Source organism: Chanos chanos, chromosome 10, assembly GCF_902362185.1.
Source record: "Chanos chanos chromosome 10, fChaCha1.1, whole genome shotgun sequence".
In the NCBI taxonomy this organism is placed as follows: Eukaryota; Metazoa; Chordata; class Actinopteri; order Gonorynchiformes; family Chanidae; genus Chanos; species Chanos chanos.
This window is the reverse complement of record NC_044504.1, coordinates 18,005,841-18,017,697: the sequence shown is the minus strand read 5'-3', so window position 1 is coordinate 18,017,697 and position 11,857 is coordinate 18,005,841. Positions and strand designations below refer to the sequence as shown.

At 43.8% G+C, this 11,857-nt stretch overlaps 1 protein-coding gene across 1 annotated transcript in view; it reads right to left on the bottom strand.

Moving 5' to 3' along the window:
• Positions 1 to 409: 409 nt before the first annotated feature.
• Positions 410 to 11,857, bottom strand: part of crip2 (cysteine-rich protein 2) — a 15,711-nt gene continuing 4,263 nt past the window's right edge. Inside the window, exons 2-8 of the mRNA XM_030785832.1 lie at positions 6,654 to 6,748; positions 4,135 to 4,192; positions 3,481 to 3,615; positions 2,700 to 2,768; positions 2,507 to 2,601; positions 2,173 to 2,230; positions 410 to 1,855 (exon numbers count right to left, since the gene is read on the bottom strand). Coding sequence (XP_030641692.1) covers positions 1,788 to 1,855; positions 2,173 to 2,230; positions 2,507 to 2,601; positions 2,700 to 2,768; positions 3,481 to 3,615; positions 4,135 to 4,192; positions 6,654 to 6,748 — 578 coding nt within the window. The 3' untranslated portion in view covers positions 410 to 1,787. The remainder of the gene's footprint in view (positions 1,856 to 2,172; positions 2,231 to 2,506; positions 2,602 to 2,699; positions 2,769 to 3,480; positions 3,616 to 4,134; positions 4,193 to 6,653; positions 6,749 to 11,857) is intronic.

Genomic DNA, 11,857 nt, shown 5'->3' with positions numbered 1-11,857 from the left:
GCATGGAGTGTATAACAAGGTGTGATTGGGAATAAGGTTCAAAGGTCAGCGTGTGGAATTGCTGTGATGAGGGCGTTGCTGTCAGCGAGTGTTTATGTGTGCAAACAGAATCTAACATTATAGATATATATATCTATTATGCCACCATAAAACCTATTGTGTACTTTCATTTGGGTGTGTGCTCAGGAGGTTGTGTGCATGTCTTTGTATGGTCACTTCATAAATCTCTTCAAACGTCTCTCAAATCATAACATATTGTCATGGTTGATGTTGCAAGTGTCACTTACTACAGTGCAAGAAAAGACAGAGGAAAAGACACTCATTGGACTAGAGGGACTGTAAAACCCCAGGGGATAGAGCAACACAAATCAATGGTTAAACAGTATACACATTTTAATACAGGATTAAAAAGACAGAAGCAGCAGGATTCAGGTGAAGGTCTTCTCCCTCTGCACACCAAACACTTTAGAGCAGAAAACCACACTATCAGCAAACTGTAATGGCAATAACAGTCATTAAACACTCCTGTAAAATGCTTTGTCAGCACTGTTTCAGTTACAGGATTCTCTAGGCCTCTTCCTACAATCTACAAGCAAAAAAAAAAAAAGTTTATGTAGTTTCAAAGCTATTAAACTTAACGGTAGCTAAGGGTAGTATTCAAACCACAGAAAATACACACTGGATAGCTTAGTCCTGTCTTTTTCTCCTGGGTCTGTAGTCGTGAGCAATAACACTAAATACAAATCAAATAAATACTTAGGCTATTCTCTTGCCAAATACTCATCACAAATACCCATCTGCCCCTACACCCCCTGGGAACTTACACTCACTCCTTACCATGTATGGGTTTCACGAATCTGCCAGCAAATTTTTACAGAAAATGAGAACATGCCCTTCTCATTTCGCTGTCTGCATATATCAGACCGGCATTATAAACTAAACCTAAACCATTTCTGCTAAGGAATGTTGTTGGTAGCCAGGGAGTAAATCTGGGACCTGAAGTATTGCTTAGATTTATGGTCATGTGTTTCTGGATTTCACCTGCAGCTGGATGAAGCCTTTGAGGTGAGATTCATCTGCCTGTCAACAGGCAATTTAAACTAAAATCCAAGATCCTTCATAACTGCCCTGGCCAGAGCCTGGCGAACACACATATTTTATGCGTGTTTGAGAAGATCAAACAGTAGGGTTTTACTTCAGTAGCCTTACTCAGACGAGATGGGCTGTGTCACAGGTTTGTGCTCTTCTCTTCTAAATCTTAACTTTAAAAACCAATAATCACAAGAACACATATGAAATTATATGTAGAGTACATGTACAGTACATAAACAATCCCTAACGTAAAGGACAGATTATGAAGATTGACTGTCCACTCTGAAGTGCTTCATGGCTTCCCTGGCAGACCCTTAACACTTAGAAAGGGAACATGGGAATTACGACTCAAAGGTTTGAGGTTTGTGACTGTTAGGAAATACTAGATACTGGTTCTTCGTGGGCCTCCAAGGTTCATCTTTGAAAGAGTAAACCAGAGAGTATCCATCACTGATTCAATGGAAGCCCATGGAGAAGGGCAAGGCTGTCAGTAAGTGGTTTGACTGCTGCAGAATGGTCAGTGTTGGCACTGGTCTTAGTGGCTGAGGCTGGAGGATGCAGTAGAGGCAGTGAGGTCAGGTTAAGCACGTGTGCGTGCATGTACGTGTGTATGTGTGTGTGTGGGTGGTGGTAGTGGCTATGGTTTGTGGTGGAGGTGTGAGAGTGTAGATAGAGGCCACTGTGAAGGTAGAAGCTCAAGGCTTAGCCTCCGTGTTCGGCTCCTTGTCGTAGATGTAGCTCCCAACCCCACCTGTGTTCACCCCTGAGAAAACAAACGTGAAATATTCATTTCATGGTATGGATTGTACGAATGAGCTCACATTTTAGGTTGAAATATACACAATGAAATGTTTACACAGAACCGCATACTGTATAGCTCAAGTCAGTATAGAACAAACAATCACAAACTAAGTGGAAGCACATCATAGCTGAAATAGAAAACATTCTATAGTGATTCACACACAGTAAATAACTGTAAATAACTAATTCATTAGCAGCAAGCACTATAGTGCAGCACAGTGCAGGGAAAATGAGATTGAGGAACAACAGCTCCACCTAGAGGCTGAAAATATAGAGTACCTTTGGGCCCAAAGAGGACAGCATAGCATGGTTTATGGCAGTAAGGCTGACCATCATGCTGAAACACAGAACAAATACATAAATATTAGATGTTTATTTTTTAGGGTCCAAAAATTTTCTCCATAAGCCTGTACACTTACTCTGACATCCCTTATGTTTATGCCTAACTGTAATACACTCTCACACTCTATTTTAATCATTTCCATTCTGACTGGTGATCTAGGACTTATTACATGGGCAGAAGCAGAGTAATGATGGGTCCATCGGGACCTCTCTAATGTATGCAATATTTCTTACAGTAAGAGACAGAGAAAACTACCTCAAAGTAACTCACCTCAGCGTGGCTGCCTGCAGCCAGAGTCTTACTACACCTCTCACAGCGCAGACAGGGCCGATGCCAGTCCTTCCCTAGAGATGTCACTTTCTCCGCTAAGACACACAAACACACGCACGCACACACACACAATCAACAAAGGCTTGATATTCCATGGGAAGTAAAACAATGTGCTCATGGTAAAGGGACTTACCAAAATAAACCTTCTTGTTGCATCTTGGACACAAGTTGGCTTCCCCAGAGAAAGTGGTGAGACTTCCAGCTAAAAGACAACCATAAGGACCAGAAAACATAAGGACCAGTATATGCAAGAATGAGCACACACAAAATACACACACGCTCTGCTGTTTGTGGAAACAGTTTCACAAGAGAAAAAAAGAAAAGAAAAAAAAAAAACAGAGAGAAGATGCGTCACTTTTGCAGGAAGTGTGATCTGTGACCCTCAGCTGTGAGATAGATTTGTCTGTATCATCTCAGAGAGTTCCCCATGTCCTTCAGGCTGCAGAAAGACCCTTATCTTTCACTCGCACTGACTGACACAGTAAGCCTTCCAAGTCTGACCTCAAGGTCACTGGCTTCCTCAGTGCAGCAAAAGACCAGTGGGTTAGGGCTCCAAACCAGCAACAGTTTGAATCTCAGGGAAGGAACTTAGAGATGTTGACTAATGAGTCTGCCTTTCCTGTGGCCACTGCCCCTGTGAAAAGTATTAACCCCAGGCTGTTCCAATGATATTGTAACATGGTAACCCCCATTTCCTGAATTAATCTCATTCATATGGAAACCTTTCAAAATGAGTTTGGGGTACTCAACAACCCTGCCGTGGTTAAAAAGAAAAGCTTTCGTGGCAGCAACAGAACAGTCAGATGACCTATGTCCACATCATACCTCTAAGTCTACCTTTCACTCAGAGGACTACATCTTGACAGCCCTGTTTCTAAATGAGACTTTTTAAATTAATAGACATTTCTGTGTACCTTTAGACGGACCCCGACTGGGTGCAGGAGCTTTCTTCTCTTCAGGTTTAGGTGCAGTCTCAATAGGACCTGGGGCTGGAGTGTTGTTCATAGGAGTCTCATAGACATACGAGCCTGCTCCTCCAATATTCACGCCTACAGACAAACACAGAACAGTGTCAGGACATACACAGACTCACTGGCTCTCCAAGTACCTTTACACAGTCATGATGATGTCTACCCAGTCATAATGATGTCCTGCACCAGATATTTTAATGCTAATCTTGCACACCTTAGGTACAACAGGGTAAAATTTAGGTTAGAGAACAAATTTATCGTAAGTCATTAATATGCTTTGCACCACTCTGTTTAGTATTATTTTATCTAATGAGCTAAGCTGCTCAAGCTGCTTAAATATTATTTCATGAAGATTCAGGATTTGTTTCTCCCTTGACCAGCAGGGGGTGCTACCTCACAAAGAAAAAAAAATTGATACATCAAACTAATTCTGAGGCATTTTTGCTTCCTCTCAAGAATGTCCTATGAAACAAAACAGAGCTGAATAAAACTCAGGGCAGCATTCATGGTAGACCCCTGGGTATCTGCAGAGGATTAAATCATGTCTTTGCTTACAGCAACTTCAAGCAAGTCAGTGGAGGTGAAAAGTGAGCTCACCTTTTGGCCCGAAGAGGGCAGCATAGCACGGCTTGTGGCAGAAGGGCTTTCCATCATGCTGTTGATGGTGTCAACACATAAACAAGTGTCAGAGGGAGAAAAGAAAACATGAGAAACCATCAGTCAAATCACTTCTAGCATGGTATAAATTGCTTCAGGATTACATATGGAGTGCCAATGTAAACTGAACTATGCCCTAATCCAAAGGGACAATACTGGCAACTACCTGAATTGTTTAATTACAGTGTGACAGTGTGTATGTAAAGTCTTGGCTAGATCTTCACTTTCCATTTTAATCTACTACTTGTGCACGCTCCCAAAAGCACTAATCCACTTGAATCCAAATGGTTGTAGTATGGCCTTCTGCCCTGTGGAAAGTCCCCTCCCCAGATAAACGTGACATGAGTATCTAGGAAACAACCACTGTTGATTTATAAAACACAGACTCTAGGGAAAGGTGTTTGTGTGTGTTTTTGTCTAGACAACACACAGCAAACACGCAAGTTTCAGATATGGTCAGACATGGGTCTGTCAGAGCCTTGACATCATCGGTTCTGGACATGCTGGGACGTGGTTACCATGGGAACAGCCTGTGGGCGGCTGTGAGATCATGGCATTAGCCAGTGGTGATGTGTTGGGCAGGATGAAGGAGGATGTGGCCTCTCGCCAACATAAAGGTATGCTGGGAAAAAACGCCAAAACGGCAAATGCCCATGGCCCCTGCATACACTAGATCTTCAAACTGGGTCACACATTTCGAACTGGAAAACCAGACATGCGTAAGGATAGAGGAGACTGAGGAAGATCTCTATATATAGTGTGGATAATATAGCATCCTGTAGCGATGGCTTTCTCAGAGATGACTTCCTCTCCTCACAGGGACACATTGTCTCAAAAATGCCTCCAGCGACCCACCCACAGAAGAGCTCCCATTTCACTGCTCAGCTCTGCTCATCTCATTCTACGAACACTGGGTGGATCGGTCCTTCCAGCCCACTCACTTCCCAGCACTTCCATCTCCCACAAACTGACACTAATATCTGAGCCCTCTCCTTGCATCTCCCTCTTGCTCCTGCCTTCACTGACACCCTAGACTCATAAAAACCACTGAACCTCATGGCAGACCTCCCCAAGGGATGATGTCTCTGGTTGTTTCATAAGACTGATGTGAATCAACCGAAGAAAGAAAGACCATAGACCATCAGCCCAAAGAACGCACTGTCCTTTACTGAGTTAAGGACTGAGGTGAGTTTCACTCAGAAGATAAAGAGAGGATGTATAGATCCAGCAGTACTAAGTCTTCTTTTACTGAGTCCAGCAGTACTGAGCCTTGTGTGGTATCCTACAGTGGCACTGGTGACAACGCTCAGTCTTAATGTCTTACAGTATTCGCACATTAAGCTCTCATCTCATGATTCCTGAGTGTGGCTTTGTTTCCAAGGCAATAGGACACAGACCCTGTTAACTGCCAGGCCATCACCATGGCAACGTGGCCTACTTCAGGATTTGGGTGATGGCTACATGTTCATGTAGCCATACTGACATCACGTAAGAAAAACCTGTGTCCACTCATGTGCAATGGTGATTGTCATTCTGTGTATGCCTCCTGATCTGTCCCTGGGGCTATTACATCTGGAGAGGAGGAGATTCTCCAGGAAGTAAACGCTCTCCTGCTGGAAGTGACAACATGGAGCTCTACATTCTCTGGGTAAGAGATGTGACATCACGGTTCACTCTCTCAGTTTTCTCTACCTTACTCTCAGTGTAACTGCACAGTCACAGGAAATGGGAATGTGAAAGACAAGAAGGACTCCATTGGCGTCACAACTTAATGGGATGTCTCAGCCCAGACAATAATCACAGCCAATCACTGAGGAGAAGACTCATGGGACATTCTGAGCTTTTAATTAAAAGTGTGCTGTTCTCACAGCTGTCTACAGTTGTGGAGGAGAGAGGACAGAGAGCTCAGCATTATTTAAGAGAAGCCCTATGGATGGTATACAGCGCTGTAATAGCTAATGTTTCATTAACACATTTGTCAAAATGAAGAGTTTAATCATTTGCCAAGGAGGCTGGCATGTATGTAATAAATAACTCATAATTCATTCTGATTTGCCTCATTAATTAAAGCTCTGACTATGTGTCATATCTGACCATATCTTACTGTGTTTGTGCTTGGTTGCTAAGTAAAGTTCATCACAGCTGAGCCCAGTCCGACACAGCACAGCAACCTAGAAACAGGGCTGTGTGCACATGCCATGTGCCTGGGGCATGGACGTCCAGTGGTGAACCTTTCAAATGGGACATGTTTCACTTAGCAAGTGGGGTCTCTAATGGTCAGAATGTCAGAATGTGAAAATGTCAACACATTCGGCTCTTGGAGCTGACTCTCCCAGTCTGAGAGAAGAGTGTATGCTAACAGAGCTCTTGGAGTGGTAGCGATCACAGTATAAATCACACTCTCACCCACTCACACACACCACACACACATATCTCTCTTCAATTCACACTTCACTCACCTCAGCATGACCCCCTGGTGTAAGTGTCTTGTTACACCGCTCACATTTCAGGCAGAACTTGTGCCAGTCTTTCCCCAGAGAGGTCACCTTTTCAGCTAGCAGAGAAATAAAGAAAAGGGAAAGAGAGCAGAGAGGAGGAGACGACACACACACACACACACACACACACACACACACACACGCACAGAGAGAGAGAGGGAGGGAGAGAGAGAGAGAATAGTATTCAGAGATCCATTAGCAGAAACATTTACTTTACACCTGTCTTAATCCTTTTAGCAGCCTGCATCACTGCCATTGTAAGGTGCAGGCAAAAGGAGGGTCTCTTAGCCTGAGGCTTGAGACTTGCCATTATTGTGCTACAGCCACCTAACATCTGTAGAACAGTGTCTCTAATGGTAATCTGTTTATTGCAGTTTCCTGTATTTTCTATCAAATCCCCTTTGAGACTCTCTGCATGTGGAGGTCTGTGGAGGTTCCTCAGCATGCTATAAAGATGTTTTGGTGTCAAACAACATGGAAAAGCGCTGGCAGAAGGCCAACTGCAGCTGGACAGCTTTATGTCAACAGCTCACTCAGACTCTTTTGAACTCCCAACCCACCCTTGGACGAAGCCCTACCCGCTCAGTTTCCGTCCCCTCAGGGCCATGCCAGCAGGCCCTTCCAGACAGGTCTATGGCTCTAATAATACTGTTTCCAATTATAAATCTCTTTTCTCTGCACAATACAAAATGGATCACTGCTGGACCAGTCCTGCCGGACCACAGGAAACACCTTCTCTTATCACCACCAAACACAACTGGCAAAAAATCATTCCCATTTCCTATACCCCCCCCACACTTCCTACTCCTTGTTTTCCCGCCTCTGAGAGCAAGTATTGTTTTCACTCAGTCAGTCTCAATGCCCCTGTCACTGCACCTCTCCAGGGAACCACACACACAACCTAACAAACATTAGCAAAAAAACAATGCATTGTGCTTTATTTAAATCCTTGAGGGCAAGAGTCCTGTTGCTTATGGACCTTACCATGTAATCAATGGCTGAGCTCAGCCTGTGAGACAGACGTGTACACTCCGCGGCCAATCTGAGACTTGTGATTCTTGGTAGAAACAAAATCCACCGGGACGTATTGAGTCGAAAGATCTGTAGCCAGATACTTCTTCTATTTTGTACAAGATGAAGATATACAACAAGGCACGTGACCGCAGTAAGGATATATCAACGCTAATAAAATGGGAAGCTTATCCTAGCGTGACGTGAACTTATTAAGGGTGTACTCACACTAGGCCATCCATACTGTGCATGAGCACATTTGACCCCCAAAATCCAGTTTGTTTGACTGGTGCGATGGCTCTGTACTGTGCCCAGGCCCGCAGGAGGTGAGCTTGGGAGCTCGCGCATGGCTCAGCTGGACTCGGGCACGGTATGCATCTGGTGTGATCGCTAACCATGCCCGAGAACGGAACTCAAACGTGACATCAATGAAAATGATCTCTTGAAACTTTACAACAGAGGCACTAATGTCACTACCAGTTCATAAAAAATAATGCACCATTGACATGTACATACCTTACTTGAGGGACTTCAGAATGTCTAATGTCTGATGTCAATAGGACTCAGTAGGATTTAAATCTCCTCAGGAGCGAATTTTGTGATGACAGCAGTTTAGGTTTGCCACGGTTTAGAAAGTCTTTATGCATGCGAGCGACGTGTCAGAGTGGGAACGTTGTATCAACCAATCAACTAGCGTTTCTTTTATGAATATTAATGAGTCTTCCACTGCCACACTACAATTCTAAACTTCGTGGCCTGGAACGTTAAGCGCACTGTGAGCACAGGCCAGCGGGGGAGTGGGGTGGGGGGCAATCATGCTCAGGCACGGTACAAAGCAAACGGGCCTAGTGTGAGTACACCCTGAGAGTAAACATCTGGACAGAGTGGAGAGAGAGAGAGAGTGTGTGTGTGTGTGTGTGTGTGTATCTGGCAGGAGACTGAGCCAGTCATGCCCCAACGTGTGTGTGGTTCAGAGAGCTTGTGTTATTGTAAGAGACAAGAGGCTGTTAGAGAGCTGGCCATAGGTCATGGTAGTAGTGGGGGGTGAGGCATACAGAACAGGAAACATCACTGTCTCATTCTGCAGATGAAGAGGGTACTTCCATCTTCTCTAGGGTCTACCACACAAACACTCAAAAGATCACGACCATAGACGGGTACTCAAAATTTACAGAATGCTAAAGGGCAAACAACATTCCTGATGCATGCTTCTTACTAACTGCAACAATAAATAAAAAAAGGGTTTGCATCCCTTTCATAGAGTTGCTCTAAATGAGAAACATCAAACATCAGCTTCAAAGAGTCATTCACAAACCTCTACCCAGTTGACAGATCTCTCAAGATCTCTAGGACAACACATAGGCCTAATGGAGAGGATGTTCCACAGTTAGAATATCATTATGGCATCATGTTTCTCTGAATGGGGGAGAGAGGAACATAGACTGTGATAATGGTGGACTTTATTGGAGACAAATAGCCTTGGCCCATCAGGGGACAAAGAGGTCACGGCGCAATGTGCCCACCTGATTACAGATAAGCTGCTTAGCTTTTTTGTTTTGAGCTGCAGAGATAAGCCGTTTAGTCCTTCACTCCACTATTGTCAGTAAATGTCAGCCACGCTTGTTTGACTTCTTTCTACTGACTTGTGACCTCTTCCATCTTAGGTTCATGGCTGTCCTAACTTAAACCCTCACAATGAAGTTTTTCATCTTTAACATCCTTGAATGATGACTCTTCTGGACCGTAAAGAATGCAGCAGGTGGAATAATGGATTTGGCTGCAATTGCTTGGGAAAGGTCACCATCACTCCATGTACTATCTTCAGCTAGGAAATGAAGGAATATATCACCTGCATGTATACCAAAGTTACACAGTCTCAGCACAAACTAATGGTCCTGTCGAGTTTGATCAGGGATATCACTCACAGCAGAACCAACCTCCCACTCGCCACAAAAATGGGAGTCATCCCAGACCTAATGCAATAAACACTAACAAGCAGGAGTAATCAGCTGAATATCAAACAGATATGTCTGCCTGTAAACATCTCGTGCTTGATATCGGATTATCTCCCGGATGCTCCAAGAGAGACGACCGATCATTGCTTCTTTGAGGTCGTTCAGGCGGTCATCGATAGCCATCCCCCTTTAATTACTCCCATTATGCTCTGTCTGATCAGATAACAACGTGTGTTGTTCCTCTGGCTCAGTTTGGGAGCCTAAGAAATTAGCTCGCCTGTTTGCCTCTGTTTCATTAAGCACTAGCGGGCCTGAGTGTTAAAGAGAAGTAGCTGTAATTAGGCAGGCATTAGGAATGGGAAACAAGAACATGGCACCAATAATTTACCCTGTGGTCTATGGGGAGGTATTCTGAATGGGCGAGTCTTTTTTTCCCCCTTTGTGGTCTAATTACTGTTCCTTAACTGTCAACAGTTAACAAGTCAGCAGCCAAACACTGTTTCTCACAGGGCATAGTTCAAGCTCCACGCTCATCCCTATGCCAGCAAGAGGAAAAGATGGACAGAGAAGAACTGTATGAGAGAAGGAATGAGTAATGAAGAGAGGGAGAAAAGGTTAAAGAGTGCTATGGGGAGAGATATTGAAAGAATAAGTGAATAAAAGGAAACAAGAACAAGGGTGGCAGTAAAGCAAGAAATGAATGAGAAGGAGAGAGAGAAAGTATCGGAGTAAAGAATGACCGGGTTTCTTTCTCTCCGTCTCTCGCTGACCCAGCCTTGAGCAAAGTCTAAGACATTACATGCTCAGATAAACCCTCAACGCTTTAAATAGTGTAATATTTACACAGCTGAACTCCCAATAGTCATATACAGAAATTCCATTTCTAAACCATAAATTGAAGTTCTGTCATTTTAATAGGAAATTTGTGAATGATGTACATGTTTTTAAAGGTACACAAATCACAAGAATGATTTGTGGTTCTAGAGCAGCAGATGGCCACAGGAGCATGCTGGATGATCAACTACATATGAAACAAACACAGCCTCTTTCAATACATCTAACAATTAGCACATTACTGCTGTTTACTCCATATGACTGCTACACTGAAACTGCCCAGGGCATACGGGTCCAAACAGAAGCCTTTCATAATGGTTTTTAGAGGTACAAAAAGTGGATTTGAGTACTGTACACAAATTAATACGAGCCTTCTCCAAATGTGATGTTGCCTATGTGTTTACAGTAAAGAATAACCACATAAATATTTAAAGACACGTTTGGTTGAATGAATTTCTGTAGGTTACCATCTATAAGGACCCATCTGTTCAGACCTCTAACAGGCTCTCTGCAACCATCCATCCATTCACTCGTTTTTCTGTCCCATTCCTTTTTTTCCCTGTGCTGTATATGCACGCCAGCTGGGTCCAACGAGCTACTGCAATTAAAACAGGGCTGATTACAATGTGATCCATTAGCTTTGCACCTGAGGGCCTTGGGGGGCCACTGCCAGGGGTGCACAATCAGAGGAAAAGAGCTAAAGACCCCCATTCCAAAATGACCAAACGTCCATCTTCCTGGAGCAGAACCAAGCATCCGGTGGGGAGGGTTCCATTGCATTCTCTCTCCATTCCCGCTGTAAAAATAGCTCATCCCCTCAGGGTCTGACCCAACATCATTCCACATGGTCAGTGACTCCTCTTACAGGAGAGACTGTCATCAATCCAACTTCAAAAAAAATTTCAACGTTTCCATGAGCTACTGCAGTTCCTTTGCCTAACAAATCTTCACTTGTGGGTTTTGACTGTGGGTTTTGATTTTCAATTTGCAGTAGCTTCTGATCTTTACACAGTAGTGTGAATTGTGACAGTGTTGGAACTGTCTGAGGACTTCTGGAACACAGATGTGACTGGGCCTGCTCTCTGTGGCTGATGCAACAACAGTGCAAAATTGACTCTAAGGAATGATGATTGTTTTCTCAATCAAGGCGAGGTTTCCTCCAAGTCCAAAATAAGCATCTTTATGAGTTCAGCTCTATGACGCAAATGCATGTGTCTCTGCGTCTATGATTTTGGCAGCTCCTACGTCAGATTCCAAAAGGATAGGTCAAGCCCATCACACACAGTTAAGTGCCCTGAACTTGGTCAGCCCTTGGTCACCCTGACTCTGACTGACAATCAGTGAATATTTTGGAATACTCACAAA